The following is a 20,916-nucleotide window of genomic DNA, read 5'->3' as shown; positions in this document are numbered from 1 at the left end:
TGATATGAATAAAGGACAATATGAATACCGCCAACTTGGTTTGGTTTCTGTGGCGGAGCTAGGGGTATTGGTCAGGGGGGGCGAGAAATGGTCTGTAGGGGCGTTTTCGACTCTATCTAAGCGGAGCGCCACCACAGGTTGGCGCGGAGTGTACAGAATATTTTTGAGTAAAGATACTCCCTAGATCGCCGGAAATGAAATGACCCTTTCCGGGCCTTGCTAAGTTGCAGATAAACGAAGAATAAATAGGTGTCATCGCCAACAAAATGTGACAAATGTAAATATGTAGATGAGAGTGCAATAAAGTCAATAATTTAGTAAAAAGTAAAAAGTGGTAAAAGGTGAAAAGGGCGCCAGCAGTCCATTTGAGTCTGTCAGGGGGGGCATCCGCCCCCCCCCGACTGTCTGGACGCTCCGCCACTGTTTGGTTTGTTATTGGAATTACTGTTTCTTGAAATAATGATCTATCAATGACAACTGCATACATGCTATGAAAGATAGATTTTACGAGTTACAAATTTATGTCACTATTTGATGGATTAAACTATGAGAAAGTGAGTTTAATCTTTCTAATAGATTAAAAGGATATAAATACGATAAAATTTGGACCACAACGTCGTTAACAGCACACATTGTTTAAAAGAGCACCAGAGCTCAAATAACTCCCAACTATGCTAGAGAGTGGCATAATGGTCGCTCGTGTTTAAGCTGCAGTTAAGCGTTTTTAACCGGCATCCTTCACTTAGACTTGTCTACGTTTATTTTAATTTATAATAAGGAAATATTTGATTTTAAAAAGTTTAAAGAAACATAGCTTCCAAGAAATACTTTTGAAAACAAGGGGGCAGAGATAAATGTTAAAGGAAATATTGATACCTCTAATTTGTGACCAAGGCAATGAATTGCTGTTTTTTGTTTTGTTTTGTTTTTTGTCTTGAAACAATGAAACTAATTTGTATCTACTTATAGATCGGATATTTAACCTACATAAGCCTCTGAATTTACCATTTCACATCTGAAATAGCAATGTTTTCACAACCCCCTACACAAACACCAAAGGGAAACGTGCCCTCATTTTTAAAAACCTGCATCTGCCCATCGGTTGTGCAAGTATAATTTAGTTTGAGATTTCAAATCACTGTAGAACATGTCCAGCTTGCTCAAGGAAACACAAATGGGCCCAAATGCAAAAAAAGGGTCATAGCTTGTTCAGTTATTGAAATATGAAATATTAACATTTTTTTCATTTCACGTGGAAGTGTGGAACTGCGGATAGTCCATAATCTGCTTTTCTTTTTCTTCAAATTAATTTGTTTTTAAATTATCAGATGCCTGGATTCACATGTGGGCTCCAATTAATTTTAGCAACTGAAAAAAATGACTGTATTAAATCTTTGTTGTTTGAAACCAGCAAATGCTAATTCTTCTGTATTTCTTTTTCTGTGCAATTTCAATGAAAAATTTACATATTAAACAGTTCTTACTTGTTGTAACAATCACCAGGAAAGTGCACTCTGCAAAATTGCCACTTTGGTCACTAAATCGGTAGGTAATAGGAGTTTGCGCAACAGGAAAGAAGCTTCCTGGGCCCCTGGCTACTGGTTGAAGATTGACTGTTCCAGAGATGTCAGTGGCAGTGGGTGGCACCCAAGACACTTCTATTCCTGCTAAGCCAAGTTCTACAGTCCTTGAGATATCACCAGGACAACCTGAGATAGCTGGTGGCACCCTGTCCACTGAAGAAGAGACGGGAAAGAAATTGATCAGGCATTGTCTCATTTTAATGGCTCATACTGACTAGCATCCCCTACAATGACAGTTTGAAGCACAGGAACACTTTATACACTCTGTGCGTTCCAATGACACAAAGTTTGCAAAAGTGAAAATTTGAAGCAAGCAAGCAAGACAAAAGTATGATCTTATTGAGTTCTCTCAATATGGAGACCTCTTGAGGTAGAATGACTGTTGAAGAATCCAAAAAACTTTTAATGCTGCTTTTAAAGAGACTCTCTAAAAGAAAAGTAGAAAAAACAAAAATATGAACAAACATAAAGACCACCAAATTGTAGCAAACTGCCTGTCGTCTCAAGAGTTTGAGGTCTTTCAAATTCTTTTAGATTGTCTCGCTTGAAAGCATACAAAGAGAGTCGTACTGCTCACAAAGCTAGGAGATCCAGCTGGGAATCGTGGATTATTGGCTAACCTAGTTTTGGTTTTAATAGATAGATTTGAAGTGATGTCTAACCCCACGACTTTGGCTTGCAAGTTAGGGTAAAAGCAATTCAACTAGAATGTTAGGCAATAAAGAACGGTAAGACTAGCAAAAATCCTGGAGAAGTAATATTTGTGTTACACTTTGGAACTTAATACGTCCTTTACGTATGCCATTTATATTTTCTACATTACCGACTTTTACCTGATGAGACAGTCACAAAGAACGAACAAGTGCCTGTATTTCCTGTGGGATCTGAGCAGGTAAAGGTGACTTCAGTTCGTTGATCGACGGCGAAGGGTGACGGGGAGGTAGCGGACCTGTCAGAGAGGAATGCCACATCCGAATCTTGACAGGTGGGCTCAGTCCACGAAACTACAGCAGACTGAATTCCCAGCTCCACATTTTCAAAAACATCGGAAGGCACGCCCACACAGACGGGAGCCACAGTATCGACTGTGTGAAGTGGATTAGGAGAGGTTTTTTGTTTTTGTTACGTCAATTATATCAATCACAGTGGTTATTATCAAGAATTGGATTTTTACCACATAAAGGCATAAGCATGGAAAACTTTGTACAAATACCATCCATGTATATATATAAGATGGTTTTGTCAAGTCGAGTGAGATTAGTAGCTGTAGGCTGATATGCGATGTACACTTAAAATTTTTGCACCCGGGGGTTCTACTGGTTATAATGAAAAAAAAAACAGAAATCTTTGTCCCAAGAAATGAACATTTTTAAGTAATCACCTTCAAGGTTTTCATTAAATCTAAAATAATTGAATTTTCAATAATTAATACTGCAACTTGAGAGTAATACCTTCATCATTATAAGTGCTCTTTGTTTGTTGTTTTAACTTTATGGGCTTTTTTTAAAATTCATCTTGATTTTTTTTTTATACATTTAACCATTAAAATTGTTTTAGAAGGATGTTCATTTGTGGCCATTTATAAACTACATTTCCTTTCCCACCATAATCATCCAAGTTTAATTGAGCAATTTCTGCATGAAAACTCCGAAGAGATCTATACCCCCCACAGCTAGGGCTAAAAGTTGGATGCCATTGTTATGAAAGTGTGGTAGATCTGGGCAAATTGTTGATGTTTGGTTTGGAAATGACTATATTTTCTCACAAATTCTTCAAAGGTGTCTAATACCTCTCTGACATCAATACAACCATTTAACCAAACAATATGCCATGTGAGTGTATTTCGACGACCAGTGCAGTTAAGAAACGGCACCTGCTTTAAGGAAGTACAATTGGTACCTGCTAGAACTATGATGCAAAATTCACAAGTGGCAGTGTTTCCGGCATCATCAGTGAAGACGTATGTAACCATGGTTTGCCCGACAGGAAAGAAGTTGTTCGGTGATTCGGAACGAGAGGACAACGTCACTGACGAGATGTCGGTAGCTGTCGGCTCCGGCCATTGAACGGTGGTTCCTGTCGCTCCAAACTCGACTGTGACATCAAGACTGTCGGTGCGACAGTTTGAAATTGTTGGGGGGGTAGTATCCACTGCGGGCAAATGATATCACAAAATAATAAGAAAAAAATTAAATCTGTCAGCAGGTGTTAGAGACTATATCTGTATTTTCTTTTTTTTTAAGCTAAACGACATAATTTTTAACATGCAGAAGTTTTCAAACTTTACATTGTTCACCTTCAGGCATACTACGAAACTTTAAAGCTAGCCTACTAAAGCACATTCGCTTTGAACTGACTTAGATTTACTGATGACTTAAATACATATTGTAACGGATCCACTATATGATATAGTATCTTTCATTGATGAATGGGAAATCAAATATTCTAGAAAAGTTTGCAGTATAGTTGCTAGTTAATCATGAAATCTTCAAGATAGATGATGGGCCTTTTTTGTTTACCAGTGTATATATTTTGTTGGCGCTGAATCTGTCTAGAAATAGACTTGCTCTATATATCACTGATTTACTTCTACAAATATACATTCACCATGTAATTTTTTTTAAAATTTTTCCTGGGGGATGTGGGAGGGGGGAGTGGGATGGGGGGAGTGGGATGGGGGAGGTAGCTAAATATGAATCCATCAAGGATTAAAATTTATTCCATGGGTGATCTGTTACTGAAGCTATGAATCTAGAAATATTCTCTCTAGTCTGAAGTGACAATCTTTTTTTCCAGGACATTTCTGGGACATGATATTGATGTCGGTCCCCCGGCATCCCCCCCCCCACATCCCCTTTGTTCCATGTTCACATAATTTAATCATTACCCGATACTGTACGTTTTAAGGGAAGGGTGGCATTTCTGAGGATCTCTGAGTGTTTTGGTGGTACTATGCTTCAAGGATATGCCCATTTTATATCACCTCATCCAGATTCAAGTATTTTGTTCAAGATAAAAGATAAAAATCCAATGCCAAAATTATTTGAAGGTAACTAGAAGTCATATTATTCATCACTTAGTGCAACATGATGCATTTCATGTGAATTACACACTATGAAACTATGCAATGATTTGGGTCGCCTTTTATAGATTCAAGCTCTCCCTACAAACAAGAGGCTAGAAGAGGTCAAATTTTGATATTATTCAGGTTTTTGTTTTTTTTTTCCTTCAAATTTGAGGATATTCCAGGGACAGTACAAAAAAAACTCCAGGGACACTTTTAATCTGGAGGCTGATACATGAAATCCAGGGGCTGTCCCTGGCAATTAGTCTGGTCACTTAACTAGTCAGCTTTGGACCCATGATTTACTCATAAACAGGACAAATTAGTTGTATCAAGTACTGAAACACCGGTATAAATATACTCCCTCCTTTGTGCTCATCTCTCTAGAGCTGCCTTTGATCTGTCGGTTGCAAGCATTTCTCTAATAAAGTACAAACTAAGCAAGCAAACACCAGGCAACTGCTCAATACAGTGGAGTCAATTGACCACTGTCAATTGTTTCTAGCTGAGAACTAGCTCTAGCTATAAGAAAAATTACTAAAAAAACCATGGTTTAATTGTTAAACTAATTCATAAATGTCAGTAACTTGGTTGCATGGATAAAGGATTAAAAGAGGTGCTAGGTCTACAAAACGTTAAGAATCTACTACACTGGTTGTTATGCTCGAGTTAATCAAGTTACGAGATAAGTAAGTACGCATTTAGAAAGATCAAAAATTAAGCTTGTAATTATGCCAAAATTTATATAAATGATCAAGAAGCATAATTTTTTTTGGCCAGGCATTTACAAATTGCAAAATGTTGGTATTAACTGTATACAGTTCACTTTATAAAAAAAAAAATCCTCAAAATAAGGATACTAGGGAGCTATATTCTGAACCCACAATCAAACGACTTTCACAACAGTAAAACACCTTCATGTACTTGAATAGCATGAATATTAAGTTCAATTCACCTGCAGTGACAATAACACTGAAAGAGCAAGTATCCGTATTTCCTGAACTGTCACCAAATATGTACACTACTGTGGTTCGGCCAATAATAAACTGTTCACCAGGTGCATGTGATCTGGAAATCAGCGTTTCTGTCCCAGACACATCACTGGAAAATGGCTCAATCCAGTCAACCATGGCACGTGTGGTGCCAAGTTCAATAATAACTTCAATGTCTGCAGGACACCCCACTATATCTGGTGGCATTGAATCCACTGAGGAATGCCAAAAAGCAAGGTAGAAAAAACATGGTTTTTAAAAGCGTATCACATGACTTTTCACAGATGCCTTCTGCAGCATTGTAACCAGCCGTGTATTCGATCCACTTTAAATATGCAAGGGACTGGGTCAGAAGGGGTTAGGAGAGAAAGGCAGGAATAATGTTAATTCATCTACAGTGACAAAGGATTGGGAGGAAATTGTAAATATATGCAAAGTCAGACTAACAGACTCAACTCCTGTGGAGTTTACTCTTTGCTTCTGATCAACAAAGGAAGGATGGTGATCTATGTAAGGTCAAAATTCTACTCTTTTTTGGGGGGGGGGGGCTATTTGACAATTCAAAGAATTTCCTCCTCATCACAGACGGAGTGGAACACCACATGAGATCATAATTAAAGCAGATAATTAATATAACATGAATTTATTGCTGTAAATTCGATTCTGTGTAGTGTTGAATGACTTGATGACTGTTTCTGATGGCTTGGAATTGTTACTCATATATAATATGAAGAATGTATGCCTCCGCCCCCACCCCACCCCCCCTGAGGCTGTCAGTCTTGCATATATCTATCAATACTAACTTTGCAATCAAACAAGAAATAGGTTAGTCTCTTTACATGTTTATACTTGTTTCTTAAGCAGGATAATAATTCTTCTTTAACTACTGCTGTAAATTGCCGTCGGTTCTTATAAACTGACGAGGAAGTACACGGCTACAGTACCACCAGCTGAGGCACCGACTTCCCTCACAGATAGGGTTTCTAAAAGCTTGAAGAGAAATCTCACACTATAATGAAGTGTCAATCGGGTTAGTCGTACTAAAACCTAAAGAAAAGGCAAGGGTTAAGCCTTGTTAAATATTTTCATGATTATTTGGGGCGGCTGGATTCCTACTTGTAGCTTGATTCTCTCAATGCATGATGGGAGAAAAATGTCTATCACGGATTAGAAAGATTTATCGTAGCTGCAAAAACAAGTGATCTAACGGACAAAATAAGAAAGCAAAGCAATTTTGTTGATTAATTAAAGGAAGCAGCTCTTTAATATGATAAAATTATTTTTTCTCACCTGGAGTGACTGTTACTACAAAGCTACAATTATTTTCATTTCCTGAGGCATCTTGGAAGACGTACGTGACCGTTGTATCTCCGACACGGAAGAAGGAGTCAGGAGGGTTTGATCGGCTGATCAGCCGTTCCGTACCAGACAAATCCGAAGCTGTTGGTTCGAGCCAACTCACTGTCCTTCCTGCGTCGCCCAGTTCTATAGTTACTATCTGGTCAGGTGGACAGTTTGAAATGGCAGGTGGTGTGGTATCCACTGAAGAGTAAAATGATTTACTTTTCTATTAGTTGTATATTTATACATTACTTAAAACAAGTGTGAGCATATCAAGTACAAATATTAAAAATCTGTCTGTCTGTCTGTGTGTCTGTCTCTTGTTCTATTGGTTCTGGTATTTCATTTAATCTTTTCCATTTGCTGAGCAAGATATAGAGTCTACTATGATATTAATATCTTTGCATTTTTTTTTTCCAGCATTACTTTGCTTCTTATTTTAGTATTTTGTCATGACCATGGTTAGTCCAATCTGTATATTTTTGTTGTCATTTAGTGAAAATATTTTCATCTGATGTTAACATCAACAGGAAACATTTAGTAAATTCTTAAAAGTTAGAACATCTAACCTTCAATGACTCTGACCATGAACGTGCAAGTATTTTGGTTTCCTGAGCCATCTGCAAACGTGTAAGTTACCGTTGTGAGTCCAACAACAAAAAAAGATGGGGGTGTTGGCGTTATCAAACTAACCAGCCCGGAAATATCAGTTGCTGTTGGTGCAGTCCAGGTAACGATTGTACCGGTCATTCCAAGTTCAACTACTTCTTCGACAACTACTGGACATCCTGTTATATCTGGTGGAGTGCGATCCACTGTAAGGATGTAACAACAGAATCATTTGCAGGCTAGTTATGATATATATAATCTTATTCAAGAATAAAACAAATGAAAATATTTCAAAAAAGATGGGACCACATACTACTTGAACAAAACTGACCCCCCCTTAAAGAGGTATATTTTGCTAAACACAGTCATACCAACTTATGTATAGTATAATAGTAAACATGTCATACTGTATTATAAGGAAAAGATTAAAAAGTTAAACACCTGAGTTCTTGACTTATATATCTAAACAATACAGTCACCTCAGATATTAACTTGTATATAAAAAGACAATATTGACACCTCAGTCGCTGGCTTGTATAACTAAAAGAAATAGACTTCTCAGTCTCTGACTTGTACATCTAGACACAACAGACTCCTCAGTCTCTGAATTGTATAACTAGACAAAATAGACTTCTCAGTCTCTGACTTGTATAACTAGACACAATAGACTCCTCAGTCTCTGACTTGTATAACTAGACAAAATAGACTCCTCAGTCTCTGAATTGTATAACTAGACACAATAGACTTCTCAGTCTCTGACTTGTATAACTAGACAATATAGACTCCTCAGTCTCTGACTTGTATAACTAGACAAAATAGACTTCTCAGTCTCTGACTTGTATAACTAGACAAAATAGACTCCTCAGTCTCTGAGTTGTATAACTAGACACAATAGACTCCTCAGTCTCTGACTTGTATAATTAGACACAATAGACTTCTCAGTCTCTGACTTGTACATCTAGACACAATAGACTTCTCAGACTCTGAGTTGTATAACTAGACACAATAGACTCCTCAGTCTCTGACTTGTATAACTAGACAAAATAGACTTCTCAGTCTCTGAGTTGTATAACTAGACTCAATAGACTCCTCAGTCTCTGGCTTGTATAACTAGACTCAATAGACTCCTCAGTCTCTGACTTGTATAACTAGACACAATAGACTTCTCAGTCTCTGAGTTGTATAACTAGACAAAATAGACTTCTCAGTCTCTGACTTGTATAACTAGACAATATAGACTTCTCAGTCTCTGACTTGTACATCTAGACACAATAGACTTCTCAGTCTCTGAGTTGTATAACTAGACAAAATAGACTTCTCAGTCTCTGAGTTGTATAACTAGACTCAATAGACTCCTCAGTCTCTGACTTGTATAACTAGACTCAATAGACTCCTCAGTCTCTGACTTGTATAACTAGACACAATAGACTCCTGTCTCTGACTTGTATAACTAGAAACAATAGACTTCTCTGTCTCTGGGTTGCATAACTAGACACAATAGACTCCTCAGTCTCTGACTTGTATAACTAGACAATATAGACTCCTCAGTCTCTGACTTGTATAACTAGACAAAATAGACTTCTCAGTCTCTGAATCCTCAGTCGCTGACTTGTATAACTGGTTAAGTTAGACTCCTTGTACAACTAGACAGTAGAAACTTCTCAATGTCTGACTTGTATAACTAAGTCAAAGTTCAACTTTATTATTGCCCAAATGGGCAATAATTGCACGCTCGCAATAAAAATGTAAATACATAAGAAGGCAAAACAAATAATCATATACAAATGGACAAGGAGAATTAGACAAGTTAAGAGACAAAGTAGCAAAAATAGATGAGTAAAATAGTGAAATACCAGAAACCTAACTATTAAATGGATTATTTGTCAAGTTTAATACAGATATGGATAAACGATGATTTGTATCGGTTTGTAGCAGCATAATGATATCTTGTTCGTCCACTGCCAGGAAATATTGCACTATCAAGATATACATATAGGGAGTGGTTTTTATCGTCAAGAATGGTGTTAAGCTTAAGCCTCAAGATGATGTTGATATGTCGAGTCCACCCATAAGCTGATGATCCCCCTAAAATACGACTAGCTTGTCGAATATTGGAATCAACATGTTTTTTTAATCTGTACCGTCCACATTCCCACCCCAACATTAATTACCAAACTAGAGGATGTAGACACAACGTACATTCAAGACTCGGACATTATGGACTTCTTAGTCGTCGATGCATATACCTACATAATATAGACTCCTCAGTCATCATTTAGTAGTGTATGTACAATTGTCACTAATTTGACTATGTCCTTACCTGGAGTTACAGTGATCGTAAATTGGCAAAAGGCTTGGTTCATCGACAAGTCTTGAAATGTATACAAGACAGTCATAGTTCCCACCATGACAGATTGTCCTGGCTGGGGAGGAGTTCCAACAATGGTAACTAGACCAGATAAATCTGTTGCCGTGGGAACAGTCCAGAAAGCCCGTTCAGATGTAATCCCTAATTCAACAATAATTTCCTGGTTATCGGGACAGCCGGTTATAGTAGGTGGTGTTGTGTCAACTATAGAAACACAAATATGGGAGAGAAAAACAAATTTAAGTGGAAATTTAACACTTGGTTGTGTCAACTAGTAAACACAAACAGGAAAACAAAAATGAAAGTAAGTGGAAATTTAACACTTAGTAGTTAATGCTAACAAAAATTAGACCTTGGAGATAACAGCTCCAACAGAAGTATCGATGGACTACATATCTGCGGTTGTTATGTGTTGTAGATATAAAAGAGGATACATTTCATATAGCAGTCATGGAATTAGTTTTTATAGGACAGAAGTAAGCTGGGTTACACCATCCATTGCTACCTTGAGGGCTATAACCTAGGGGGTGACTCCATACAAGTGAACCAAATCAAAACTACTTTGTCATGTATCGACTAGGGCCTGCTTTGATCACTCTTAACTTTGACTTAATTGTACAACACAACAATATGTTACTGACAGAAGACAATTGTTTCCTAAAATTGAATGCATGCAAGCAACATGGCATTTCATAATCTCTAAGGATACTAAATATTGCAGTCTATCTCTAGTGGGGTAATCATGTTCATACCAATCGACAACGATCAACGACTAATCTTATAATCTTCTATTCTGGAACAGTAAAGCAGTATTTGGCTGAACTATAGGATTTGATCCATATTTCATGTCAGGTTTAAGACTGTAGATCCCCTTTACATAAGTGCCAACACATGACATATCAGAGCTATTGGATGGTGTAACCCGATATAAATATAATAAGTCCTGGCCTTATTTGATACAAATTACCCACTTTGGGGGGTTGGGGGGGGCATGAAAGCAAGCAATTTCAAGAAATATTCCATTTTTATTACATAGCATTTTTGGCAACTTCATGACAGACTTTGTATCAGGTTACATATTCGGTGCTATAGTCTATCTCTGCAGGCACAATCTATGACTAATATGTTTTTACCAGGATATTAGTGCACTCTACAATTAGTCTTGCAATCACCCTGTCTGGAACAGTAAGGCATCAGTTTATTCAAAACAAATTTGATTCACCTTTGTCATCATCACAAATCCCATGACATACCCCAAAAAAAAAAAACTTTATATATAGCCAGTTCCCCTCCCCCCCCACCATCATCATCCTGATGTTTGAGGGCACCAGTCAAAAGTTCTTCTAATTTGATTCACAAAATTTAAATCACAAAGAGACATGAATAGGATTTCAAGAGAAATTCCAGTATATTACATAAATTTTGGCAGCAGATTTGTGACAAATAATGTTATCAGTTGACATTGTCAATATTGCTGTATCTTCACAATTAGTACCAAAATGACTATGTTCCCACCAATGTCTTTCATTTTGTTGAAAAGTTTTGATGTAAGTTTATGGTTTGCCACCTCAAACCAAACTCACATGCCCTCCCCCCCCCATTTCGCTTGCAAATTTTTGTGGCCACTCCCACCCGTTTCCCCCCCCCCTATTTGTACCCTCTTCTGCCACCCCCTTTAGCAATTATCGATGCGCTTGTCGGAAGGAGACGGACGTTTTATCATGCATTCGAATCGGGTACCTTGTAAAAAATATTGTAAATTAAGAGAGGCTTTAGTATGTTATATTCATAATCTCACCGTTTTGTATATCAACCACGAAGGAGCAGGTGGATGTAAGAGAAGCATCATCAATGCAAGTGTATGTTACAACAGTTGTACCAATGGGGAAGAAGTCCAAGGGGTCAGCACTACTGGTCAATATACGACCTGAGTTGGAAGCATCAGCACAGGTTGGTAACGACCAAGTGACTCCAGAATCACCCGAAGAACCTAGTTCCACAAATCGTAGGATATCAGCCGGAAGGCCAGTACACATCGGAGGTGTCGTGTCGACTGTTAAAAAAAATAAAGAAAATTTAACGATTTTAGATTATTGCCCATGATGGAATGAAAAGTACAGGACCCCAAAAAATGGTGTAACCATTCAAAATATGAATAAGAGTATGATGAGAAACTCGAGAAATCTTTTCCGACTTGAATGCAGAAATCAAACTTATAAACGATATGAAGGCATAAGAGAAGACCCTTTTAGCCTAATTAATTTTGTTGTTTTCTTTACTGAGAACGTAACTTTTACTGGTATAACTAACATGCACTTAGCTATAGTAACTGCAAACAAATTGACACATGGGCTGGCTTTCACTTCATTTCATTTATTTTATTTATGGGTTGTGAAAGTGGTTCTAAGAAGCATTACGGCTAAACCAAAAATAGAACACTCCCATGCAAGAAATGAAGGCAAAAACTCCATAAGGAATGAAGAAAAGAACACAAAGAAACATCAAAAATGACTTTAGTGGTCAAGAATTTCAGGTGGCAAAGGTCCCCTTTGATTGTATATACCACGTGAATGTAACATATACAAATCAGACACACACTTACCAGTAGTTACGATAACATCAAAAGAACATTGTCCCTGGTTTAGAAAAGCATCTGTGCATGTGTACACCACAGTAGTGCTACCCAATGGGAAGAAAGCCCCAGGGTCCGTGCTGCCCTGGATTGTGGTGGTTGAGAGATCAACACAAGTAGGAGGAATCCAAGAAACCATAGCTCCAGGAATTCCACCGACCTCTGCTGTTCCACCTACTCCAACTGGTAAACCAACACATTGTGGATCAGTTGTGTCAACTGGAGGCAAAAATGTACAAAGAAATGAAGAAGACAAAAATGTAACTAATGTGATTAAGAATAGATGTATCAGGTAGCATAGTATATTGTCACAGTACTTAACTGCGGCCTGTGGAAAAACAATTAAACCATCGGCAATCTTTCCAATGTCATATCTATGGCGCTACCTACTTAGTCCCTTGGGATGAATGCTTAGCCTGGACAAGGTTATCACATTTTCTAGTTGTAGGTAAGCTAATACAAATCAACTCTGTACAGGTTTTAATTAACAAGAAATTAATTTCAGGATTGAACATCATTCATTACGCATTACTAGATTCACATGAAAATGGTCCATGTTCTTTAACTGGATCACAGGCTCAAACAGGCCTCTAAAATCACTTTTAAGCGATGATGTTGCACAACAGCAATTCCAGGAAAGAGGTATGACTATAGGGAAGGGTTCCATTTACATCCACCTATTAAATTATAAGATCTAAATGACCTTAATAAAGACCTATGCTGCTAAAGATGTGGTACTAATCTAGAAATAGATATACACATGCAATTACCTTCTTGAACAGTCACTGTGAAGGAACAGGAGCCCTGATTCCCTGCTGAGTCAATGCAAGTAAATACTACTTCAGTGTCGCCAACAGGGAACGAATCCCCTGGGTCTCGGCTACTCGAGCCGGTGGTTGGTGACAAATCATCACAAATAGGTGCTACCCAGGTGACTTCTACAGTTTGCATACCAAGTTCAACGGTCTGGAAAACATTACCTGGCAGGCGCGCACATGTTGGTTCTACTGTGTCAGCTAGATTTGAAGGAGGAAAAACAAAAATTGACATGGTGTAAAATACCCGATGTACGTGTATATTTAAAAAAATTAAAAATTAAAAAATACTAATTAGTAGTAGTATTATATTTTTACAAACATCTCTATATATTATTGCAAATTTTTAAATATTACATCTGACTTTCATTTCATTTTTCATGTACATATTCTCCAAGCAGTCAGATGTAATATTCGATCGCACACAGACAAAGCATTCTGCAACCAGTTGGACTAGATATTATATGTAGTAGCAGCCTATGGTATAAAATGATCAAACACAAAACAAACAGCATATTGCTGATGCCAAACTGAAGAATCCCGGCTAAGGGGCTACTATTGATATAAGACCATGCAGCCGCTAAACCAGATGGGCCCCATGTACCCTTTAGGGTCCATTACTTTTTCAACTAGATATCCAGATGGGCCCCTTCTTTAACCTGCTTAGAGCCCACCAAGTATTAAGGTAGTCAGTCCAGTAAACCTAAGAGTGCCATAGCCAGGTGTCTAGATCTTGTGCCAAATATTACAAATGGCATAGCCAAGCCCTAACCATGGCTACTGGCTTATGTTAACTCTCTTTTGGGACCCATTTTTATTGCTCCAAAGGGCTGCCCTGTTACTCCCTGCTACACCACTGATTATGTAGAAGCAATCTGACATATTGATTGATTGATTGATTGATTGATTGATCCTACATAGATTACTGTATCTCTTTTACAGGGTAACACAAAACTCGCTGCAATCATGCAGTTGCCTAAGATATGAATAGATAGCATCCTTTGAGTTTGTATATAAAGTTATATGAAATGATTCAAATGTATACACATGAATCAATCAAAACAACAGATTCTTACGAGGATTTAAAGTTAAACAATTATTCGTACTAAAGTAGATGTACGCATTGTATTTTCAAAAACAAATAGTATATGTTAATTAAATACGACTCACTTGCAACAATTGTAACTGTAAACGAGCAAGTCCCGGTATTACCACTGCCGTCCTGGCAGGTTACAGTGACAGTACTGTCACCGAGAGTAAAAAAAGATCCAGACATTCTGGTGGAGTCAGACACAAATGCCACACCGGAGCGATCATCACATGATATTGTGGCCCATGAAGCAATTGCACCAGGCTGACCTAGTTCTACTGTTTCAATCACACCATTTGCAGGTGCACCAACACATGTAGGTCCTATTGTATCAACTGCAGATATAATAAGAGTTATATGTATGTTGAACAGGGAACACTTAGAATATGAAGAGGGGAAGAAAGTAAGTAGCAAGTGCCATTTTACATAGTACTACTTTCTAGTCAAAACCGTGTGTAATTTCAAACCTATCTTCAGTGGCGGAGCGTCCATACAGTCAGGGGGGGGGCGGATGCCCCCCCCCCTGATGGAGTAAAATGGGCTGCTGGCGCCCTTTTTAGCTCTTTACAACTTTTTTCTTATTCTAGATTATTGTCTTTTTTATTGCGCTCTCATCTACTTATTGACATTTGTCACATTTTGTTGGTGTAATTTGGCGATGACACCTATTTATTCTTCGTTTATCTGCAAATTAGCCAGGCCCGGAAAGGGTCATTTCCGGAGATCTAGGGAGTATCTTTACCCGAAAAATTTCTGCACGCTACGCGCCAACCAGTGGTGGCGCTCCGCTTAGATAGTGTCGAAAACGCCCCTACAGACCATTCTCGCCCGTCCTGACCAATACCCCTAGCTCCGCCACTGCCTATCTTCATACCATTCATTATGTCCAACCTTTGTTAAGGACCATGTAACATTTGTGGATAAATTCCTCAACTCATATTGTAAATTTTGAATGAAACCACCTTCACGTGAATTGCAATTTTACATAAGATGTCAGTCCATACTTTAATAGGTAGACACATTATGGATCTGAACTCACTGAGCGTTACTGACGGCTGCAGCTAAAGTTCACCATATCATGCCATCACTTCATTACAAGTAACAAGACAATGTCTCCTCTTCTATAAATAGGCTTTTAGCCTCAACTGTAGTAATATTTTCCCCTAGAAGAGCACAATCATTAAATATATTGCCCTACAAGAATGTAACAGTGGACTTAAACACCAAATAGATCATTCACTTACTTTCCACCACAGAAACAGTAAAAGCACAGACAGCTTCGTTACCGTCGGGATCACTGAAGGTATAATTAACCTGCGAATTTCCCACCAAAAAGAAAGTCCCGGGCGCATGCGTTCGAACTTGCAGCGAGACTCGTCCTGAGGCATCTGTAGCGGTCGGTTCGGTCCAGGTAACAGTTGTCCCTGGTGTTCCCAGCTCTACCTGCTCAACCTCATTGGTGGGACAACCAGAAATATCTGGACTCCTGGTATCAACTAAAAACCAACAGAAGGGTGAAGAAGGACAGATATGATGGTAAATGTTTAATTTGCGAGACTAAGGGAATTTAAGGTTGAACTTTTTGATGGACGACGGTACAAATGATACCACCCTCGCTGATTTGCTCTGCACTTTATAGTTCTGTTTGTTTTTCAACTATGTGATTTCATCAATCGTGATAAGATTCCATCAGAAATAGAAAGTTATTCATGTAAAGGTCGGGAGTACAAATTGCTTGAAGCAAAGGGAAAATTTTTTGCCTGACTACCAGCATGCATTGACATTAAGTGCATAATTTGGGTAAATGTTTAAAATTAATTCACATAATACTAAATGGATGTTTCCATTTTTTCACTGTGGAAATATTGACCATTTTTTTTAAGGTCTTGCAGATTAAAATTGCAATCGGAAAAGTGTTTACAATTCTACTTACAAAAGATGGCAATTACGGTGTCTAACAGTGCAGCTAGGTAGACATAACACAGTTGGCGAAGTGAGGGGATACTCGTAGTTATCGTAAACTATTGGACTTCTCTTAACTATAGGAAGGATACCAATGTTGCCAAATATTGTGTATTCAAAAGTCTAACAGATTATAAAAAACTGGAATCATATTTTTGGGGTAGAGGAGATACTTTAGTTACACTGTCTCTTCATGGTATGAGACATAATTATTTAAAAAAAAAAATTAACCAACAAAGAATACTGTACGTTTACTGTACATTTTCTGGAGGAAACTGTTATTTAAGAGCGTTTTCAAACTGTGTAATATATAGTCATCGTTTTACATCAGAAGTTGCTTTATTTCTATTATACAATTTACAGTGAATATCGTATGAAATAAATTCAGAACATTTTCTTCTAAACATGAATATGGATCTGAAGAGCTGTTAAAATAAATTGAAACAATAATAAGTATTTCATGATAGTCATAGAGACAGTGACAAAGATCTCACCATAAGAATATTTTGAATAAAATGTCAGAAGCCATCCATATCATTTCTTGTAAACGGGACTGATTGTTAATTTTAAATGATGCATAGCTCTGAAACCCCGCCTACAGAGGGCTGTGCTTTTAAAGATTGTGACTCACCTGTGCCAACGGTCACAATGATAGTGCAAACTGCTGCATTACCGCTGTTATCAACAAACGTATACATCACTACTGTCTGTCCAACTGGAAACATGTCTCCGGTAACCCCTCCACTGGTAGAAAGAACTGCAACGCCTGAAAAATCTGTTGCAGTAGGTTCTATCCAAGTAACGACACCAGCGTTGATACCAAGTTCTACAGTTGTAGAGGCCATATTTGGACAACCCGTAATGACAGGGGGCATTGTGTCAACTACATGAAACATGTCAGGAAGAATAATTGTTAAAAGCACGACGACATTAGAACATTTGTTCAGCAATTAGGTGCCCGAATCAATCAATCATGTACAATACACATTTGACAGATTGGATGAAACAAAACTGCTTTCCAACTATAAGACATTCTGTCTCTTTCACGCCTGTAAATTCACTCCCAATGGTCATTGTTTATCACTGATCGTCTTCGATGAAAATAACAAGTCGTATTACGTTATTGCTTGAAGAATACAACCCATCCATGAGACAATGTTTTTGGACTTGCTTTCAAAACTTAAAAAAAAAACATTAGAATCCTGTATATATACAAAGTCATTTAAAAATCAAGCTTAGAATGTGAAACTCTTTAACATTGGATGAAGAATTACCTAACTATGAAGCGAAGAAAGCTGCACACTGAATCATCGACACTCATTTGTATCTCAAATATGCAACCGGGATAATATGGGAAACTTTGATCACAGAGTTACCAAACCGTTACTACTATTACTGTTTAAAAACATAATTTTGAAAGAAATAAAGAAATAATTGACTCAAACAAGACTCATGTTATGGAGTGCAGGCTGTAAGATATTGAATTCCATCCAAGCCAATATAGTCACTTCTTTAATAGCTCTTGCAAACTGGATCAATCATTTTTATAACCAGTTTTCTGCTCATGACGAAAATTATAATTTACCAAACAGATACAAAACATAACATAACATTCTTTTCGTTGGGGAACGTTCGTACAAGAGGCAGAGTAAAACAAAGAAATTGCAAAATGAATGAAATGGGCTCAAGCAGGATTCCAAATAAAAACCATGTCTGATGCAGTCTAGACCTACTTTATCAGTTTGGGTACTAAGCGGATGCAGACTTTGACATACCACACGATTCAGGCTATATTTGGCAACATGCCAGCAGATATTAAAACCATAAACATCATTAATGAATCATTAATAACAAACAACCATCAGTCAGAGAACCAGCCTCTGAACCGAACATAATGCCCTGTATTACAGTTTATTTACCAGCAAATATTATTGGGCGCCTGCACAGTAACTGATGTGTGATGTAATTCGGGGAAAAATGCTGGTGAAAATTTGATTTTAGCCAGTTGATTTGTAAAGCACTGGCACATTTTGTAGCAAGCTTGCTAAATTTGTGAAATACGAGGCCGGCTTGAGTTACCATTACCCTTGGTGAAGGTGCAAAGTTACAAATCATCAGATATCTTGCATATATACACCTGGCGACCCATTCTCACGCTTAACGTGATCGCTGGCAACATGCGAATCTCATCCTGTCCGTATTTAAATCCTGCTTACACCTCCGACTGGATATTACGACCTTCACATAACAGCAAGACTGATGAGGTGGACTAAATACTTATTACGTAACATAGTACACAAAAAATTGATATATTAAACTGCATTAACATAATTAGATTCCATTGTTCCCTTGCATATCTTGCAAACCTTCAGTTCAGTTCAGAAAAAAAAAAAAAAAGGTATAGGAATCGATAGAAATTTTGCAAATGTGTCAATAACCTACCTGTAGTAACTGACACTGTGAATTGACAAGGGGCAGTATTTCCAGCTGAATCCTGAAAGATGTAAGTGACTGTTGTGTCTCCTACAGGGAAACTTGAGCCTGGTGCGTGTGACCTTTGCGCAACACTTGTGCCACTGCGATCTGCTGCAGTGGGTTCAGGCCAGGCCACCATAGTATTTGGCATCCCCAATTCGATCACAGCGCCAACTGATCCGGCCACTGGACAGTTCATAATTGTTGGAGCTATCGTATCCACTGAAAGATTCACACACACAGAAAAGATAAAGAAAAAGTAGTACATCGGCTTGAATAAAACTGGTATTGAATTATTATTTTTTTTATACCTATTATCATTGTTATGTTCATATGGGGAAAAGTAATGGGCTAAAAACGATAATTGTTACTGTTGAAACTTAAGTTACAACAAGCTAAGATTAAAGACAGAAAAAAAACTATAATGCAATATTTCTGTTCTTCCTAAGCAAAACAAAACACATCAAAGTATTATAAGATCTAGTAGACTGCCCTCTTGGTAAATACCTTTACAACGAGTCATAAATGGACTGACATATTGTGTATGATAACACGCTGAATGCAAACCATATCTGTCAGTTTCATGTGTCATTGTTTCTATTCCAGGTTTGTTAATAAAATGTTCTGCTTGATACTTAACCAAAACTGAATTATGTGGTTAACTATGTAAGTTACATTATCACCTTAAACTGCCATTTGAAAGTGTCTATAAGAATGTCTTCTCAACGATCATGTTATACTTCCGCGGTGGAATTCCCTTGTTGGAATCATTGAAGAAAAAAAATCAGTTCAGAGAGAGATTGGAAAAATTATACGTATTTTAAGAAAACAGAGGTACCTACCTTCAACCACAACAACATCAAATGATGAACAGGTGCCAACATTGCCAGAGCCATCTGTGCAAGTATAAATAACTGGTGTGACACCGACAGGAAAAGATGAACCGGGAGAGCTAGTGGAAGTTAGAACAGCAGTCCCCGAGGCGTCGATACAAGTTGGCTCAATCCAAGTAACTGTCTGCGTGTTCATACCAAGTTCAACCTCAGCAGATGCCCCCGCAGGGACGCCAACACACTGAGGGGCAGTATTATCAACTGTGTAAGATAAGAGCACAAAGAAGTCAAGACTACAACTCTAGGTTGGTTTAACTTCCTTATATTCTAAAATTTTCCATATGGATAAAGTGTGAAGGTTGGGAGCAGGGGGAAGAAGGGTGTGGCTTGCTGCATGGAATATTGACCAAGGCATTTTTTGAGCATTCGTCATTCATGTTGCTCTTACATCCATAGTTAGCTAGCATAACAAGTATTAGTACCTCAGTAAATCATTTTGTAATAACCCTCTCTAATAGAGCTGATAAAAAGAAGAAACAAAAGACGGTCACAGGATGTTTAGGAATTAATGATCACATTGAATCTTAACGATGTGGGGTTTCATAAAAAGCAGAATCTTTCACCAAAACTCATCAAATGCAGTAACAACACAGAATCTTGGCTTTCAACATGTACTCCTTCGAGATAAAAGCTTCTTTAACATCTAACCTCAAAGAGGTGCATCTTTCACACAAGAGCAATGTATAGTCAATTGCCATTAAAAAAGAACCCAAAGAAACAGGAGACCTTACACTTTGTTTTCCAAAGAAAGTATCATCTATATATGAAGAGCAACCAACAAACCAATAACCATACATTGACAACCTCAAAACTTACCTTCTATTACAGTAACCATGAAATCACAATTGTTGTTGTTGCCCGAGGAATCAAAACAGGTGACGGTTACGGTTGTAGTTCCAATCGAGAATAAGTCTCCCGGAGAAGCTGAACTGACCTGAGTGGTTGGAGAGAGATCGACACACATAGGAGGCCGCCATGTCACAGTGGTTTCTGTTCCTGTACCGAGTTCAACTGTTCCTATAGTGTTGACTGGTACATCCTGACACATAGGTGCAATAGTGTCCTCTATATGAAAGGAAACGATTCATAGAT

The 20,916-nt window shown here is 37.9% G+C and overlaps 1 protein-coding gene across 4 annotated transcripts in view; it reads right to left on the bottom strand.

Moving 5' to 3' along the window:
* Positions 1-20,916, bottom strand: part of LOC139965569 (uncharacterized) — a 64,033-nt gene that overhangs the window by 24,143 nt on the left and 18,974 nt on the right. For 3 of the 4 annotated variants that reach the window (XM_071968071.1, XM_071968074.1, XM_071968070.1), the window contains exons 12-27: positions 20,641-20,889; positions 19,774-20,025; positions 18,899-19,153; positions 17,088-17,339; positions 15,739-15,990; positions 14,575-14,829; positions 13,360-13,605; positions 12,560-12,808; positions 11,756-12,010; positions 9,910-10,161; positions 7,550-7,795; positions 6,930-7,181; positions 5,603-5,854; positions 3,483-3,734; positions 2,417-2,668; positions 1,485-1,736 (exon numbers count right to left, since the gene is read on the bottom strand). In XM_071968071.1, coding sequence (XP_071824172.1) covers positions 1,485-1,736; positions 2,417-2,668; positions 3,483-3,734; positions 5,603-5,854; positions 6,930-7,181; positions 7,550-7,795; positions 9,910-10,161; positions 11,756-12,010; positions 12,560-12,808; positions 13,360-13,605; positions 14,575-14,829; positions 15,739-15,990; positions 17,088-17,339; positions 18,899-19,153; positions 19,774-20,025; positions 20,641-20,889 — 4,023 coding nt within the window. The remainder of the gene's footprint in view (positions 1-1,484; positions 1,737-2,416; positions 2,669-3,482; positions 3,735-5,602; positions 5,855-6,929; positions 7,182-7,549; positions 7,796-9,909; positions 10,162-11,755; positions 12,011-12,559; positions 12,809-13,359; positions 13,606-14,574; positions 14,830-15,738; positions 15,991-17,087; positions 17,340-18,898; positions 19,154-19,773; positions 20,026-20,640; positions 20,890-20,916) is intronic. The other variant, XM_071968073.1, reaches the window with a different exon arrangement.

Source organism: Apostichopus japonicus, chromosome 3 (assembly GCF_037975245.1).
Source record: "Apostichopus japonicus isolate 1M-3 chromosome 3, ASM3797524v1, whole genome shotgun sequence".
In the NCBI taxonomy this organism is placed as follows: Eukaryota; Metazoa; Echinodermata; class Holothuroidea; order Aspidochirotida; family Stichopodidae; genus Apostichopus; species Apostichopus japonicus.
This window is presented reverse-complemented; position numbering and strand designations above follow the sequence as displayed.